Source organism: Eleginops maclovinus, chromosome 4 (assembly GCF_036324505.1).
Source record: "Eleginops maclovinus isolate JMC-PN-2008 ecotype Puerto Natales chromosome 4, JC_Emac_rtc_rv5, whole genome shotgun sequence".
NCBI lineage: Eukaryota > Metazoa > Chordata > Actinopteri > Perciformes > Eleginopidae > Eleginops > Eleginops maclovinus.
The window spans coordinates 19,506,923-19,525,137 of NC_086352.1; the positions used below are offsets into that span (position 1 = coordinate 19,506,923).

At 37.3% G+C, this 18,215-nt stretch overlaps 3 protein-coding genes across 3 annotated transcripts; all 3 read left to right on the forward strand.

The window, feature by feature from the left end:
* The first annotated feature begins 1,070 nt into the window (after positions 1–1,070).
* Positions 1,071–7,886, forward strand: lin7c (lin-7 homolog C (C. elegans)). Its single transcript, XM_063881381.1, has 5 exons — positions 1,071–1,279; positions 2,796–2,914; positions 3,102–3,173; positions 3,279–3,488; positions 4,222–7,886. The coding sequence occupies exons 1-5, from the start codon at positions 1,243–1,245 to the stop codon at positions 4,387–4,389; spliced, it is 606 nt and encodes a 201-aa protein (XP_063737451.1). The 5' UTR covers positions 1,071–1,242; the 3' UTR covers positions 4,390–7,886.
* A 1,727-nt stretch (positions 7,887–9,613) lies between these two features.
* LOC134863901 (large ribosomal subunit protein P2-like) lies at positions 9,614–11,945 on the forward strand. The gene is made up of 5 exons (XM_063882662.1): positions 9,614–9,781; positions 10,770–10,893; positions 10,994–11,042; positions 11,355–11,450; positions 11,828–11,945. Exons 2-5 carry the CDS (start codon positions 10,771–10,773, stop codon positions 11,899–11,901), a joined length of 342 nt encoding a protein of 113 aa, XP_063738732.1. The 5' UTR covers positions 9,614–9,781; position 10,770; the 3' UTR covers positions 11,902–11,945.
* Positions 11,946–13,966: 2,021 nt separating this feature from the next.
* Positions 13,967–17,828, forward strand: fth1a (ferritin, heavy polypeptide 1a). Its single transcript, XM_063882086.1, has 5 exons — positions 13,967–14,243; positions 15,501–15,606; positions 16,463–16,609; positions 16,934–17,059; positions 17,345–17,828. Exons 2-5 carry the CDS (start codon positions 15,505–15,507, stop codon positions 17,501–17,503), a joined length of 534 nt encoding a protein of 177 aa, XP_063738156.1. The 5' UTR covers positions 13,967–14,243; positions 15,501–15,504; the 3' UTR covers positions 17,504–17,828.
* The last annotated feature ends 387 nt before the right edge of the window (positions 17,829–18,215 follow it).

The following is an 18,215-nucleotide window of genomic DNA, read 5'->3' on the forward strand; positions in this document are numbered from 1 at the left end:
AATAAAGTGACTCCGATATTACTATTTGTCTTTGAGTCAGAATAAAGCCCATATTGTTTTGTCATCATAAATCATCCTTGTGAGTAGATCTCACATGTAAAATGTATTTGACCCAGAGCTGTGGTTACAGCTAGGATAAAACACTAATTAGAAAAGCAAAACCGTTTTGTTCTTTAAAACAATATACCTTTTGTATTTTAATGACAATCCATACTGCTCATCCACTAAATGGGGGCCTACTTTCAAGTGTATTGTTTCTTTGGCCACACCCCGATCAGTGATGTCACAGCAGGTGTATTTCATAAGCTGTATGTCATCACCAACCGGGGTGTGGTCAGAGGTGAATCATGCTTGCAGTTTCTTGCAGTTTTTTACATGCTTATGTACTGGAGTCTCAAGTTGTGCTCCAGTAAACCAGCAGAGGGCGGCATAGAGGACATTCCTCCAAAGTGTCAGCAAAAATCCAAAGAATCTTCTGGTTTGTCCCTTGTCACTAAAACACAGCACATTATGTAACAATCCCTTGAGATATAAGCATTTGTGTAGAGGTGCAGCACAGCTGCTAAATGAATTATGCACTAAAATAAGGATGTTTGCTTATTTTGTCATTCGCAAATAGGGATATAGGATCACAGTATCACTTTTTTCTGAATGCTGGTAGCCTCAATGTAAGTCCTGTATCAAGAGTACACACAATTACACAAACCAAATAATACTTTTAACTTATAACTGTCACTGTAGTATCCAACATTACGAGTAGGATTTAACTCCAGAAATGAAAAATTCAACAAGGCACTAAAAGTGTAAGGACAGAAATAACTCCCATTCTCTATTTCACAAAGAAATGGTTTATATTGTTATGTATGACATAAACAGTGAAATGTGTACACAGGTTATTACATCAATACTTAATGAGGATTGGATTGTTTTAAAGCAAATATTAATTAATTCATAATAGTTAGGATTGAATCCTTTAGTGGCATCGAGCAACCATCACTATGGAACACAAACAGGGATGTATTAAAAGAGCATAAAATAATGATTTCGGCCTGTTTACCAACTTTACGATGATCCCCTGAACGCACCATGACACTGGCAGCTAGCCTAGCCGGCTAATTTGGCTAATCTGATTTAGTGTCTCGGCTAAGCGCACGCAACGTTAGCCAGGATTACCATATTTAGTTTTCTATATCTATCGTTTAACACAATATCTACCTGACATCAATTAACAGTAATCTCAAGATGGCATCGCTTGGGGAGCCCGTGCGGTTGGAAAGAGGTAAAGTTAATTGGCTAGCTAGCGTTAGCTCGGAAATATTTGTTGTGATCTATGGAGGCATTAACCTAGCTTAGCTAGCGTTAGCCACACACAGTTGGTTATTGTTATTGACAGCATACTCGAGTTTAGTTGGCTCACTTTGCGTTTAATATGTATTGCTTTTACCCAACGCTTATGGCTTCGCCTCATTATGTACATCCCTGGCATCGAGCTAAAATGACCATCGTTGTTTAAGGCTACATTGTTTTACTTAGCGCACATGCTAACTAGCTGTTATTAATGGTGACAATGATACGTAGCTTGCTGGTTAAAAGCTCTCCGGTTTTCTTTGCATCATTGAGGGTTCATAAGCAGGATTTGCAAGATTTTTGTTTCACTTTACGTACTTTTTTCATCCTTAGTCCTCCTTTTTTCTTTGCTATATTAATTGTCTAAGTGATCTTGTTTAGTATCAAATAAACCAATACACTCATAAACAAACAATACATATTGTACTTCATCTGCACACTATGTAAAGATAAAGTATAATACAATTAGACTGCCATAAAAACGGGTTAATTCAAATAAAAGGTATTTGGAAAATGTGCATAACATATATCCACCCTTACAAGTATATTTGTTTTTTTAGACTACTATTTTGTGTAAAACCTTCATATCCAATTAGTAAAATAGGAAATCATATTATGACACATCCCTAAAAATTGGGGTGGTTGGTTAGTTAAAACAAAGAATAGGAAGTCTGATGCATGTCTATGTTCCTGTTATGTTTTCTCTATGTACTTGATAGGTCTTTGGGACCCATTACTCTTCCATTTAATTAAATGCAAATACACCATGGTTTTTATTTCAACAATGCCTCACAAAATGTCTTCATGGTAGTTTAAAAACGTACTACTTTTGTGGTTTCATTATTAGTTTATGGCTTTAAACGGCGAAATAATGCATAAAAATAGCCAACAACCAGTTTCATTTAGGATAATAATGACTGTTCTTTATACTGGCTACTTAAATAGGACAAGATAAACTGTATATATATTTAACATTTAAACAGAATAACTGAGGAATAATGGCTCCCACTTGATAATGTTGCCCCCATATCTGAGGTGGCAGATAATTACTCATTTGTACATGATATTAAAGATATTCTGGCATTGAAATTGAAATAATGAAGTTGCAGCCTATCATTTAGCCTCATAGTTATTTTTATTGATGGTAAATAAACAGTGGTGTGAATAGAAACCTCCCCATAGGGACAGCTTATTTATAATCAGAACAAATGAAGTGCCAGTCAAGGTTAACTAAATCTCAGACTAATGGTAATTGATGGAAATGATTAAACGTTTTAGACCTTTATTGATTTGCAACAGAAAGCAATTGCTAACCTATTTACTTTTATTTTCTTTTACAGTTAAATTCAACAGATTGAGTTCTGACATTTGCACAGGAATCAATCATTGTCTCTATTTGCAGATATTACTTAAAACCTTGATGGATGTGTGTGTGTTCTTGTTGACAGATATTAACCGTGCTGTTGAACTGCTGGATAAGCTCCAGAGGACCGGGGAGGTGCCGCCCCAGAAGCTGCAGGCGCTGCAGAGGGTCTTGCAGAGCGAATTCTGTAACGCTGTCAGAGAAGTGAGATACTTTGTTTTTGTTATTTCTTAAACACTTAACTTTGAGATGGCATGAGTTTACTTCTGACTTCTGGTGTTAAGCATAAGTGTTTAAAAAGAGGATTTGGTTTGATCTGTTTCTCTTCACTAATTGGAAATGTGGTTAGCTGTGGGATGTGACGAAAAACTGTCCAACAATGTCTCTTCAGGTTTATGAACATGTGTATGAAACGGTGGACATCAACAGCAGTCCTGAGGTCAGAGCCAACGCCACTGCTAAGGTAAACCCAAGTCAAATTCCATCTAATACACATCTTGGTTGTGGTTTGAGTGCATTAGATTGAGTATTTGAAAAGGTTAAACAGCAACACCTTTATTATTTCTAGGCTACCGTGGCAGCTTTTGCAGCAAGTGAGGGGCACTCTCATCCACGTGTTGTAGAACTGCCCAAGACTGAAGAAGGCCTGGGTTTCAATATAATGGGTGGAAAGGAGCAAAACTCGCCAATATACATCTCACGGATCATCCCAGGAGGCATCGCTGACCGACATGGAGGCCTGAAGAGAGGCGACCAGCTTCTCTCTGTCAATGGGGTGGTACGTATAATTCACAGCATCAACACCTACTCAAGGATGTTAAATGTGAAGGTTAAGCTTGACACAATCTTCTGCTAATGTTTTATCAAACTCAGCTTGTTGTAGCTGACTCAGTCCTGCCGATTATATTTCTGGCTCATCCACTCCAGTTCCCAGAATAGTAGCCAATAAGTGTAACCATATGTCAAAAAAGCTACAAGAAAAGATTGCTTGCGACCAAATATGGATATAAACAAAGTAGGTTTAAAATTCTTTAGTAAATTGGCTTTAAAATGTTTTATGGGGAAGGAAAATGCATTCAACACAATTATAAGGCTTTAAGAATACAGGCAAGGTGTTTTGTTGTGAAAAAGTGAATGTATGTAACCTTAGCAGCTCTTCCACTTTAACCGCAGTATTCAGCAATTGTACTTAATTTAAAATACCAGGATCAGCCAAATATAATCATCCAAGCAATTTTTTTTATTGCTCAGTTGGTTCTCTCCATTAACATTTCCAAATTACAAACTTTTTTATGGGAGTTTGAACTGCACTGCAGAAACCTTATGTTGGACTTATATTCACTCCAGTAACTATAAAGTACTGATGTTATTGTTTCTTCCAAAGGTTGACATACCTTGTAAAAATTGCCCACAGTTTTTAGATTATAACCCCATAAAACTGTAGACTTTACTGCAGTTTTTATGCCTCTTTGTGATAATACTAACAGAGGGTTTCTGTTTTTTTCTTCCAGAGTGTGGAAGGGGAGCACCATGAGAAAGCTGTGGAACTCCTCAAAGCAGCTCAGGGCACAGTGAAGCTGGTGGTAAGGTACACCCCCAAAGTCCTAGAGGAAATGGAGTCACGCTTTGAGAAAATGAGGTCGGCGAAACGCCGGCAACAGAACAACTACCCCCAGTAGAATTTTTCCGTGTTGATGCCCAGCTCCCATGTCTCTCCTCATGGAGCCTTCTGGCCCTAGGTTCTGGTCTCTTTAGTATCTCCTTGCCCCAAAAAAGCGTAACAAACACAATCCTACTTTGTTTTAGCTACTACTTACACATACGGTATATTGTGCTTCTAACTTTTTCTGTAGCCTTTTTAATATTCTCTATAGTTACACTTGACACTACAACTCTAGACGAACACTAAAATGATTGTCAGTGTAGGTGGTCACTCACACGTGTGCATTATTTTTGATTGACAATTTGAATGCCACTTTGAGTGCTTATACCAACTACACAAATCCTTTGACTGGAAAGGTAGTGTTTTTAATTATTTTATCAAAGCCACTACCAAGTGCCTCAGGGCAAACACATTTATCGTATGTACTGTGTTCACCGTTATATATTTCTTTTTAGTGGTTTAAAATCAAGTACTGGTAATTAAATGCTTGTCGCAGGAAATTACTACATGCTTCGCATCTCTTCTTTTCAGATATCATTTAATTTAAATATATGGTAATCATATTTCAAACCCTTTTTAACTTTAAACAAAAGGTGCAGTTTTATTTGTTTTGCCGCTCTGCAGGCATGTACAGTAAATGAGAGGCTGATAACGGTTTGAATTAGTTAGAAAGAGATAGTTTTAAGTTGGATATTAGGGGAACCTGTGAAAGGAAACAACAAAAATGATGGATTATCTCTGGGCTTAGCTTTTTTAGTTTTCTATCCTCATACCACACTATAAAAAGCTCAGCAGGTACTGTAAGTGATGTAATGGGGTCTTGGCAACTTTTGAACTAAATTCTTGCCACCACAGAGACTCACATTTCTTTTATTCAAGTAATAACCTTCATAAGCAAACATCTTGCTGTCAGCATGACATGAGATGATTAATCTGCCTTGACAGAAATCAGGAATGTACTGTAAGTCATGTTTTCTTATTCGCAGTACAAAGAGTCAGTCCCTTCACATTTGTCTTTTATCTTTGTCGGGGAAGAAACTAAAACAAAAAACAGCTTCTTTGCATCATTCAGTGAAAACTCAAAATGAGGAAAACAAGATTTTTTTAATATCAAGCAATCTCTGTCACAATAATGCCTAATGTGAGCTTTCATCTTCCTGTTGATGAATGAAAAGGCAGATAGATATTATGTCTGATAAATCACTTCTTCATATTCTGATCTTACACAGTCTTTAGGCGATAATGGAGTAAACCTGCTGCATTGGTATGTTAAAGTTATTTTCTTAAACAATCTATAGCTTGTGTGTGTCAAAGGTTTGTGATCTGTAGAAACATGTTCAAATTTAAATAACTATTTACTTTAATGATCATGAATTCTATTCAAGGACAAGAGTAATCCCAGATATTTAACTACAGTTTTATTTATGAAGCTTTTCATTATTTTATTATGCTCCATTAAAGCCAACATTTGGAGGCCTCCATGTACTCAATTTGTCATATCCAAACCAAACAAAATTCTAAATTAAGTTTGATAATGACAACACTTTGTTTCTGAAAACTGCTGAACTGTCAGGTTTGTTCTAATATGCGGTTTTGTGCAGGCTAATGTCAACAAACCAGAATATACTGATGGGGAATGCTTAAGTTTACACCACTTTGTTTTTATAGTTTTAAAGTGTTTGCACAATGCATGGTTAACTGTACACATATTCCTTCTCATAATGTGGAATATTAACCCTTGTCTACATGCAACGTGTCAATCAAACAAGACTTCAAGTCATGCTTTTATTTTAAAGAATTTTCTAATTCAAACAAAGCAAGACTTTTCTTGCTTTCCCCGTAATGGGAACGTCAATCTAAATATAAATGGATATCTGTTAAATGATCCATACTATCCAAAATATCCCAAGAATACATTTAATTCTATGTTTTGTTTTCACGGTGGCTGCAATTACATGTATATTGCATTATGTGAAACAGGCTTTGGATGAAGAGACTATGCTGTTGTCGAGTCTCAAACTAAAATGCTAGCAGCTCTGGCATAAATTACTCAATCAAATTATAAACAACTCCTCGGAAGAAACGCAGTCCTGGGTTCTTTTGGAAAATACGGTTTGAGTACATTTAGATCAAACATAATGCTCTTGAGCTTCTTACTTTTTCACAGATTCTACATAAATCCACCCGTATCTAATCAAAGTCTGCTGTTCCTATACATGTCAGCTTTACCTGTGGGATCCTCTTCGCTTAAGATAATGTTATTATCTTTTTTTAATGAGATGTTACTTAAATATAAGTAAAAGGGACAATACATGATGAGCCCATCTGTGGGTATGAACCGTGTAATGCATTGCTCCTTGTGAAAAACGTTGAATTTTGGACAAAGTATAAAATAATACACAGTACTGCCAAAACTGAATGCAAAGTCAATTATCTATGCAAGGTCCTTTAAACTTTGTACGGTGCAAAATAATTGTCATTTTACTGCAGAATGTTATTGGAAATTACTGCTGTGTGGACAAATGTCTGAGTTTGGGAACGCTGCGCTTTGATACATTTAATTTACATAATCTTATGAGACGTTCACTATGTTATTGTAACATGTTGAACACCACCAAGACCTTGCAATGAAGTTGTCCATGAGGTATGAGCTTTGCTATCTAAATATTGATTGTCAGGAGGATACATGTAGAAGGATAGGCTTATGTGGTTAGCAATAGACCATTCCATAGGCTATAAGAGCATATGTTTGTTTTGAGGCAGAACATTTAGCACAAGAGTTGGGGTGTACATAAAAGTTGAGATGTCTTAATATAATGTATAGATTGTTCCTTAATTGTGTTTTATCGAACATTTGCTTGCTAGATTCCCTGCTTACGCACATGAATAGTAAATCAGGAAACAATGTAATGAGACTTGGTATTGATATTGCACACACTCCACTGAATGTCACTGACCATCGTCTAACTCGGTTGCAACATTTTGTGAATTACCCTTCAACTTTCTACCTGTTTTCATTGTCTTTATATTGGAATGGTCAATAGAGTATTTTTTATAATAGTTTTCTTTTGATATTTTTCTCAATTTTATAAGGGATTTTCCTAAAAAAACAAATACCAGGAATAATTGGTACTTCCATTTTGACTGTGTACCAGGGCCATATCAGTGAAGCCTCTCTGAACGGCAGCGCTGATGCAGGACTGAGATCTGAGCGTTGCTGTATGAACTTACTGTCAGTCCTCCATCAGCACTTCTCTCCGGAGAGCTCAGCTGATTTATATTTTCTTTCTAGTACCAAGACCAAACTTGCAACATTTGTGAAAACTTTGATAATGTTTTGAAATATTTTAGCCAGTGCTTGTTTAGGATTATTACCTGTAGACTGTGTTGTGTTATTTTGTGTTCTGGTTTCTTACATAATTTACTATGTTACATTGATGTGGAATGTAAAATGTTGTGATGTAGAACACATAATAGTTGGACTAGAGGCTTAATAAACAGTGCTTAAATATATGACTTTGAATGTCTTCTTGAAAATCTTTTACACTCTGCATCTAATTTAAACAGGCAGTCGAAGAGGGTACGTGTGACCCCTTACAGTGTCAGAAAAGGGTGTTCAGGGTCAAATATTGCAATAATGCAAGATGCAATACATATTTTTTTCTCACAATATTTTGTAAACACCAGCAAAATATTCAAAAAATTGTCCTACAATGATCCCCTCCCCTCACGATCAAAATGACACGTTCATGGACAAGACTCTTACCTACTTCAGGTTTTATTCCAAACATCTTCAATGTACATAGACTGAATGAAGGCTATTTACTAGAGTGTTCATTCTTCAAATAATTGTAATGCCTCACTCATTGCTGTAGGTGGTTGATTTTTTTGTTGTTGATCATTTGCAACAAGAGCATGCACACGACACAGAGTACAAGCTCCTTTTGAGGTGGAGGGAAAGGTAACAATTCTGCTGGAGGAATGAACCCAGAGTGACCTTGAATTCTCACAGTTTGTATTGAAACAGTGTGTTATTTTTCTGACACACTCTTGTTGATGTGCTCTGCAGCAGCCGCACAAATGTTTTCCCTCTTCAATGCTCTTTTCTTTCAGGAGTCTTGAAAGGCAAGAGAAACTTGCTGAGTGAATCATGGCAGCTCCAACATAATGGATGTGACAGCTGGGCTTCAAAGTGGATATTTTCACATAAGCAGGGATGGACTGAGAGGTTTCTTACTTGTTCTGTTATGCCCTACTGCATGTTGAGAATTAGTTGCAAATTTTTAAAAAAGATCAAATTTACCCTAAGTGCCAGATATTTAAAATCAAAAGGACAAAGGTTTTCTGTTTGTTATAGCAGGATACTCCAGTACTTAATATTCAGTTTCTTTTTCATAATAAATCCTGCTGACCTGAATTTAGAGAGCCTTTCCAGCATCACAGCAGTCTTAGCAGCAATTCTTGTAATGAATTTTCACCACTTTTCTTAACAAAACAATACAGCCCTGTAATAAATGCTACTTTAGGGAATTTTACAATTGTTCAATTGTTTTTTGTTTCTAATGGATTAATTGAACCTCTAATCTGATGCTCCTGTGAATGTTTCCATCTTGTTTAAATATTCCCAGGTTGAATATAGTTATGTTTAAAATGTGGTTTTACCCAAATGCACTAAAGATTTCTGAGAGGAGCTTAGGGGTAGATCATTGGCTGTTTGCCTGCAACCAAACAGCTTAGTTACAGAGCTATTTATTAGAGCTGGTGTTACACTACAGCTTGAGAACAGAGCACAGCTGCTGGTTTCACATGGGATGGACCCAAACCACTGCAGAGTCACGTGAGGACAGTTCACTTTGTCTTTCATGGCAACCAAAGTCAATCACGCCCAAGAGTGAGCCCAGCAGCAGCAGGGGCTGAGGATGAAGCAGTGGGCCAAACTGGACCACGAGCCAGGTCATCAGTAGGAGAAGACAAGGAAGCATACTTTTGTGATGCTGAAAGTCAGCCTTTTTTTCATTCAACCTTCAGCACTCCCAGCTTTAACCTCAAAACCAACTCGGTTTGTAAGTGTATGTGTGCTTTACTCACATACATATATGTATGTATATACTGATATATTCAGAAAATCAATGTTTTGTTGTTTCTGCTTCATTTTACAAAACCACTGATGTTGATACTTATTTGTTAGGAGGATAGTAATACACTATAATTCACATTATTTCTTCCAATGTGTTGGACAGGCCTAAAGCCGATTTTATACCCCGGAACAAGAGGTGGCGACAAAAACCCCTATGTCTTTTATTGAACATGAAGAAGACGCAGGGCTACTTCCGCCTTCATCAAAGGACGTAACTTCCTTTCTGCCCGTGCTAACCTCGAAGTGAACACGCGTTCGCCGTCTAGACCAAGTGAGTGTCTAGTTTATACTTTAAAAAAGTATTTTTCACCGGGAAAAACACGTATGATATTTGTATAAATGTATACATTTACAATCCCTTGCGCTGGAATTTCTAAACGAGCGGTATTTTAGCAATATTTCATCATTTTCATCCCCGCATCGTTTGTGGCGGCTAAGTTAGCTTTTGACAACGGGACTGAAGAACACGCCACCACATGGGTGTTAAAACTAGCGTTTAGTCTTTCACATTTAAAACGCTGATCCCACTAAATTCAGCTAACTTCCATTACAAAAACATCCAAAATGCATTGTCAAACGGATTTGTCGGTAAACCTAAAGACCCAGAAAGGTTTCAGATGCGGTGTCTGGTCATCTTCTGCTTATACCGACAGATAATCAGCAACAATTGTTTAATTGACTTACAATTGTAAACTCCAATCTTAAAAAACGTTTAACTATTATGATCTTGTGGTATTAATGAGCGATAGTTTGTCTTGAATGGTAAAACAGGCATGCTGTTTGACGGTATTGCCTTCTATTAAATATGCGAATTGCAACTGTATGCTTCAATATTTGTTTATAGAAATATATTAAATATCTTGTATAAGTCATTAACAAATAAATTATAGTCTTAAGTTTATTTGCCAGAAATAAATATTTGATGCAAGTCGTTAAGATGTGAAACATGGGATGCCTGCAAGACATGTCGGATGATTTCTTTAGTGTAATCTCCTAAGAAAAAGAAGAAAATTCAGATTTGAAAAATGTATTAGAAACGTCTGCAACGATGACAATGAATGCTTTATCAGTCAATCTGCCTGAGGATGGTGTGTCTTAATGTTCACTGTCTTTCATGTATCTATTCATTTATGTGCAGTAAAACTCGCATAGTTCTGTGCTCAGTTCAGTGGTCATATTTTTAGAAGTGTCTTGATTTGGGGGTTGATGTCTACTAATGCATATGCTTAAACTTTTAACATTTCTTATTGTTTTTGCAGAATGCGTTACGTAGCTGCTTACCTGCTCTCTGCCCTGGGAGGCAATGCCAACCCTGGGGCCAGTGACCTGAAGAAGATCCTTGAAAGTGTTGGCATTGAGGCTGATGACACACGTATGGCAAAGGTACAAGCAATGCTCTCATTTATGTTTCTGATGGTATGGCAGCAGTTCTACTCGAGCAAGTAATAAGCCTGGTGATATTCACAAATTTGTTTCCCTACAGGTTGTGTCTGAGCTCACAGGCAAGAATGTGGAGGAGGTGATCACCACAGGTCAGTGTTTGTCTTTGTTTGTGCCTTCTATAAATAATTTGGATTTGAAACTGACCAGAAAGGTTTTCTTACTGAGCTTACTATACATTTGGTAGGTTTGATGATGAAATTCTGTTGCTCAAACTATCACAGATTTATCATGCTCCAGTTTTGTGGGGGGGCAAGACTATTTATGCTTTCAAAGTATTACTTTTAATAAGTTTGCCAGATTTTTTCTATGAACATACTATGTCCGACCTCTATTTTGTTTATTGCTGCAGATTGTCAATGTTATCACTCGTGCTTCATGTCTGCCAACTCGTGTCTCCTCAGGTTACGGTAAACTGGCCAGCGTGCCATCAGGTGGTGCTGTAGCCGTTGCCAGCTCTGCTGTGGCTGCTAGCTCAGGTGGCGCTGCTGCCCCTGCAGGTGAGTTTTGCAGTTTAGCACATCATTTGTCAGCAGCAATGACACTTCACCTGGTGTCTTAATCTGATAGCATGCAGCCGAAGGAGTCAGTGATCATGATTATCTCAGAATAACATTTCACACATTTTGATATACATGTTATAGATATTCATTGTTTGTGACAAATATGATGAGATCTTTAGCAGGTTTATTTTGGAGGATTGTCATAATTTGCACATGTATTTAAAGGTCTGCTATTTGATATTAATTCAACAGATTGTCTAATAAACCCAGTAGTAGTTGATTGCAAGAACTAACATGGTGATCTAATGAGTGTAGTGGTGTGTTAAATATGCAGGGGTATTTTTTTAATTTGATATACGTTTTGTATTTCGCAGCTGAGGAGAAGAAAGAGGAGAAGGAGGAGTCTGAGGCGTCCGATGACGACATGGGATTCGGCCTGTTCGACTAAACCTTTTACAAATATGAATAAAATTTGTTAAAAAAAACAACAAACTCTTTCAATGTTTATTTTACTCTGTCTTTAATTGTTACTGGTGTAATGGAGCTCAGTGAGCAGCAGATGGCACTGTTTTTGAACCATACTCAGGAGTAAGTGATACCCGTGTTTAAAACATTTTAAATTATACATGGTCATAGACATCAATCCCTACTGCAGACTGGCACTGCTAATGCCTGCATTATTTAATGCTCTGGTTCAAAACAGAGGTGCAGGTTACCTGCTTGTTGTCATTCCTACTTTGTGTTGAGATCATCCATTGGCAAGTCATGTTAATTGTCTTTCTGATATAAGCTTAATGGATGGATTTATTACACCCTGCAACATGTGTTGCTGTGATAAGTGCAAATATGAAGACTCAATATAAAGTGGCAAAATATCACACCACTTATTGGAATGCAATGTCCATTTTTTATATCAATCAGTGACGTTGAATCGCAAGGACAAAGTTTCGCTCGGGTCAAACTGTCCCTAGGCTACCTGTTTCAAGGGTGAAATTATGAAGTGTTAAAATTTCAGTCTGAAGGATGACTTATGTTAGTGCAGTTGTAACTTACCTGTGAGAAATGCATAGTAGGAATACAATTTTGTTGGAAGCGACCTTGTGCCTTGATGTTTTTCCACTTAGATTGAAGACTTAAAAATCATTGTTCATAAGCTAATACCGACACACCCTAAGTAAATATTTTGTGAATAATAATTTAGGGTGGTACAAAAGAATGCACAGCCTGATAAAGGAATGTTGTTCATACTGTAGATTTAAAAATAATATTTTACAAATACAGAAGATTTTGCTCCAGTTTATTTTTCTTTTAGCTAGCCACTTTGTCTTCTGTTAAACATGTTTCACCATGAACTTTGATCAGGTCAACTGACACAGTATGGCTCAAAAAGACAATTAGTCACATCCTGGTGTGTGACTATAAGTCTGTTACTTAATCGCATACTTTTTAAGATTTCAAATATGCTGAGTCATGTCATGTGTTCAAAGCTGAGTCAGGTGGTTCATTTAAGGTCTGAGGATAGGTGTTGTTTGCTGCAGACATTGTTCGTCCTCTGCTTTGATATACTCAAACTCGATTTTTTTTGGAGCTAACACTAATTATTAAAGTGATCTGTTATGTATTCTCAACCGTAAACTATAAGAACTCAAAGCTGTACTGTGTTGCTTAACTATTTGAAACAGCCTTTTAAGTAATTCGTCCAGTCAAGAACAGCAACAGACAATGCAGCAACACAGTTTCAACAATTCCAAAACATGCAAACACATATTTGTGCAACATTAAAATGATTAGCTAAAACATTTGTTTAAACACGTTTGGCATTACTATTTTGTTAATGTAATATAATTTAGTGGATATTTCCCTGCAGTAAAAGGTAAGTGGGGTGAAGTAGATGTACACATTAACATAACATTTAAAATAGTAGAGCCACATCAAATATTAGTTTAGAGAAAGTATTATCCAGTGGAATAAAGCAACTAAGTACATTTACAAGTGTACTTGAGTTACCTTACTTGAATATTTCAATGTGTTGCTACTTTGTTCTTCTACTCCACTTCAATTCAGAGGTTGATTGTGTACTTTTACTCCACTACATTTATTTAATACCTTTAGTTACTTTGCAGATTTGGATTAATGATGTGAAATATAACCTGCACCTTAGGTACACCTGGAGTAAATCCACAAACAGCATACCAAGTAATTAAAATATCCACATTTAACAGCTTTGATAACACTTTAATGCATCAATATTTATAAGACATATTATTCTGAATGAGCCAATCTGCATAATTCGTACTTTTACTTTTGGTACTTGAAGTATATTTTAAAGCCAATACTTTTGTACATTTGCTTGACTGTTCCTACACTCTGGTAATTCTACTTCTACTTAAGTACCAGATCTGAGTACTCCACCTCTGAAGCAGTAGAAATGATGGCATAACAACAGGAAAGGAGGAGCCGCTCGAGGTGCAGCCTCTGTGCCCTCCCTCTGCCTGGCAGTGACGTCACGCTCCCCACAGTCTAGTTATCAGTCGGTCCTCTGGTTAGCGGACAGAGAAGGTTACCTGCTTCAACAGTGCTTGAACGGCAACCTTTCCGCTGTCTTCGACACCCTACACTCGCTTTGATCACCCAGGCCATCATCGATCTCATCTAATCTAATTTAATTACGGCAAAACATCAGTTTACTTAATTTATCCCGAACACGTTTAATTAGCTAGCTAGCTAACTGTTTGTTTTGCTAACAGCGCTTCTCGACATCTTCCCACGAAGACCTGCCACTGAGACTTGGTAAGAATTCATTTTGATGTTTTTTTTATCATTCTGTATCTGTTTGTCGTCGACAGTTTACACCTACTGTGGGTCTTTGTTAGCAGATTAGAGGAGTGAGGTTACTGCTGCGGTTGTTTATCTCCGTGTGGCCCTGTTAGCTCTCCCTCCAACTGCGTCATCCCTTCAGGCAGAACCCACAACAACCTCTGCCCAATAAACATGCGGTGTTTGACGCAACTGTAACCTTGTGTTACGTGAAGCTAGGGCTGGGTTAAATCAAAACATAAAACCAATTATAGTTGTGATCGAATGCGTCGACATTGAATGGCTGACTATTAATGCTTTTACAAACTATTTATTATTATCTGGTAAATGCTGAAAAATGCCTTACTTCACTGTAATGCAGTCTAGACACTTAAGATGGTACGATCAAATCTGAGACATTAAATAATCGCATAAAACCATAGATTATATTGCCCAGCCCTCGTGGGCCAATATAATCTAAACAAATCCTGTAACTGTTATATGATTTACATTTCCGTGGTGAGATCGGACTTGTATTACAAAATAGAAATCAGTGCCAAACCTCGTGAGACTGTTGTAATATTTAGATCTGGTTCATACCTGTGATGAAGGTAGGGCCCATCGGTTGTTATACAATGTGTTGTTTCTGCAATGCGGGATGTTCTTTCACAGCAACCCGTGCTCATCAATATGGACAGTAATATTTGGCCTTATTCCTCAACCAATTCAATGAATTTGATTGTTTATAATAAACTCGTGGCAACACCATGAACAAAAATGTTGCAACTCTTTTAAAGGTGTTTGGTAAGATGAGCTAACTTTATTTAAATTAAAGATGCAAATACAAAGCACTTATGTTTCTCACTGAAGAAAGAACGCATTGGTATTATTTCCTGAAAGCGTTGGTAGTATTTCCTGAGTAGAGTAATAACTACTACTAGAAATAGAAATCATGTAGGTAGTAGGGCACATTTGTGTACTTGTGACAGAAAACTGTCAACATTTCACAATATCCCAGAGCTCAAGGTGTCCAGTAAAATTATTTTTGATCTGATGTTTAATTACAACAGAGTAAAGCATTGAAACCTCACATTTGAGAAGCTCCAAACACAATTTGGCTATAATGATTAAAACACAATAATTGCTATATAATGTATAGACTTGTATCCATGTATGTTACACCCACATATGACTTGTTTAATTTGGAGTCATGTTTGTTTGTCTAGTAAGGTTTTTTGTTATCATTTTCAGAACCATGAGTTCCCAGGTGAGACAGAACTTCCACCAGGACTGCGAGGCGGCCATCAACAGGCAGATCAACCTGGAGCTGTATGCCTCCTATGTCTACATGTCCATGGTGAGTGTTTATAGGTGGTTTAACAAAAAGTGTTCAGGCGTGTGTGAACAAAGATAAGTTGAAAGCCCTATGTATACCAGTTTTTGTGGTATTGATTATTTTCGGGAAGTGATTCTGATTCCTCTCAGTATTGTGGTTATGTAAACGTTGAGTTGGGTGTGCTTAAAATGGCGGGTGGAAATGCGTGATATATAAAAGCCACTATGAAAGCAGCCTTTTTCATGAACAAAATAAGATTTAGATCATGGCAGTGAGCTTTTAGATGTCAATATGATATCATTTGTTTGAACTGTGGTGAATCAATGTTGTGCGACTGACTAATAAAACAAAGGTTGAAGTTCCATTTTGAAATTATGTACAGAGAAGGGGCACCGGGTGCAGCACCTGACCTTAGAAAACATGCTTCTCTCTAAGCACAGCCTATCGATCCCTCACACAGCCGTGCTTATAGAAGGGTTTATTTTCATTTTAGCAGTAATTAAAAACAGTTACTGATTTAAACAATGAACAATTGCATTTTATCAGATCATATTAATAATACATCTAGTAGTTGTGTATTTAATGAAACAACACACACAATGTTTAAAAGTGAATAGGCATTGTAACCCCAGAAAAATGTAATTCTAGATAGGACTAAAACATGCATGAACAGTTTTATTTCACAATGATACTGGGGCTGAAAGGTTCAGATTTTAGGCATATTAAGCTCCGCATGCACAACAAGAATTAGCTGTTTGCTATTATCTTGGCAGCTAGGTGTTTGTCTTGCATTTCAACCACATTTATGGATTCTTTAGTTTTTTTACCTAAAGTAAAACTTCTTGGTTACCAACGTATTTCTCTTTCCTGCTAACAGGGATACTTCTTCGACCGGGATGACCAAGCATTGCACAACTTCAGCAAGTTCTTCCGTCATCAGTCGCAGGAGGAGCGCGAGCATGCTGAGAAGCTGATGAAACTGCAGAACCAGAGGGGGGGAAGGATCTTTCTCCAGGATGTCAAGGTATGAGCTCATTATTGTTCCTATGTGTTTCTGTTAAATCATTTTTTTAATGTGTTTTTTTTTTTTACTGAAACACTGGTTGTGAGATTTTGTCCCGTTGGCTGTCATAGCACATGTTGGGAGGTAACACAAGGTCAAAAAGATATAAAGGGTGTGAGTGTGCTCAGCCGCTTATCTTTCGGTGACACACAAATACTACTGGTTAAACGTTAAACTGCAAACCGACTCTGAAATGTTAAAAGGCTCGCTGTTTGGGTTGGGTCGTTGGCCTCCTGCATATCATAAATAACTGTCTCTCCGTTTCCCTGACCTGCTTTGTTGCAGAAGCCAGAGAGGGATGAGTGGGGCAGTGGAGTGGAGGCCCTTGAATGTGCCCTGCAGCTCGAGAAGAGCGTGAATCAGTCTCTGCTGGACTTGCACAAGCTCTGCTCTGATCACAATGACCCACATGTGAGTATTAAATTGTGCCCTTATGTTTGCACCTTGAATGGTTAATGGACTGCATTGCATAGCGTGTTTTAACCATGAGGGCAAAACATCACTGAAAGCTTCATCTTCAGAATAGGATCCTTAGTAAAGTGGTAAATTCAACTCCTGTGTAACCTTTGCTAATGTTTTACTGGTTATATTTCAGCAGCTAAATTTAATATAAAACATATATATATATATATTTTTTTTTTTCACTTGACTTCATTTAGTGTTAGCTGTAATTTGATTTCCGTCTTTTTCTCTCAGTTGTGTGATTTCATCGAGACTCACTACCTGGACGAGCAGGTGAAGTCCATCAAGGAGCTGGGAGACTGGGTGACCAACCTGCGCCGCATGGGGGCTCCTCAGAACGGCATGGCCGAGTATCTGTTCGACAAACACACCCTGGGCAAAGAAAGCACCTAAATCCCTCCAGATTACACTTGACAGCTTTCTTAATATAAATATTTGTATCTTGTTTTCAAATGTTTTTCCAAATATGAAGCCATCTGCATGCTACTGGCTAGTCATTGAAACTTCTTATATTACTCATTTCATTGTTGCCACCCCCTCCATATTAAAGTAACTTCACATATCACCTGTTCCCAGAGCTGTGAGCTGTTCCACGCAAAGCCTGCTCTTGTATCTTGCTCTCTGTGCCGTCAGAAAACCTTCATCATCACTTTGTATTCTGTGTTTTTTGCAAGCAGCTGTCAATCAAACCAAATAAAACGAACCCTCTGGATTCTGATCAGTCTAAAAAATGTTTTAATTGTTGTCCTAATGTCAAAACAGTACACTCCACTGACAAAAACTGGGTGACAATTATAAGTTTCACTCCCATTGCATAAGAAAACAACTAGCACCTTAAGTGCTTCCATAGCAAACAAAAAAAAGTCAACTGTTCCGGTTGTGTCTTGGCAATTAATTTCTTGCCAAAAAAAGCACTTTTAAGAGTTAGCTTATGCATTCACCAGCTAACAATGGTATGACTTCAAGTGAATATATCTGCACTTTCCTTGTTCGGAGTTTGATTCTGTTTTTGCACCTATTGTAATAGTCGATATGTAATGGAAAAAAGGACTTTCACTTAAACTACCTCCACTATAAAGCCTTAATTTATAAGGGCTGTGTTTAT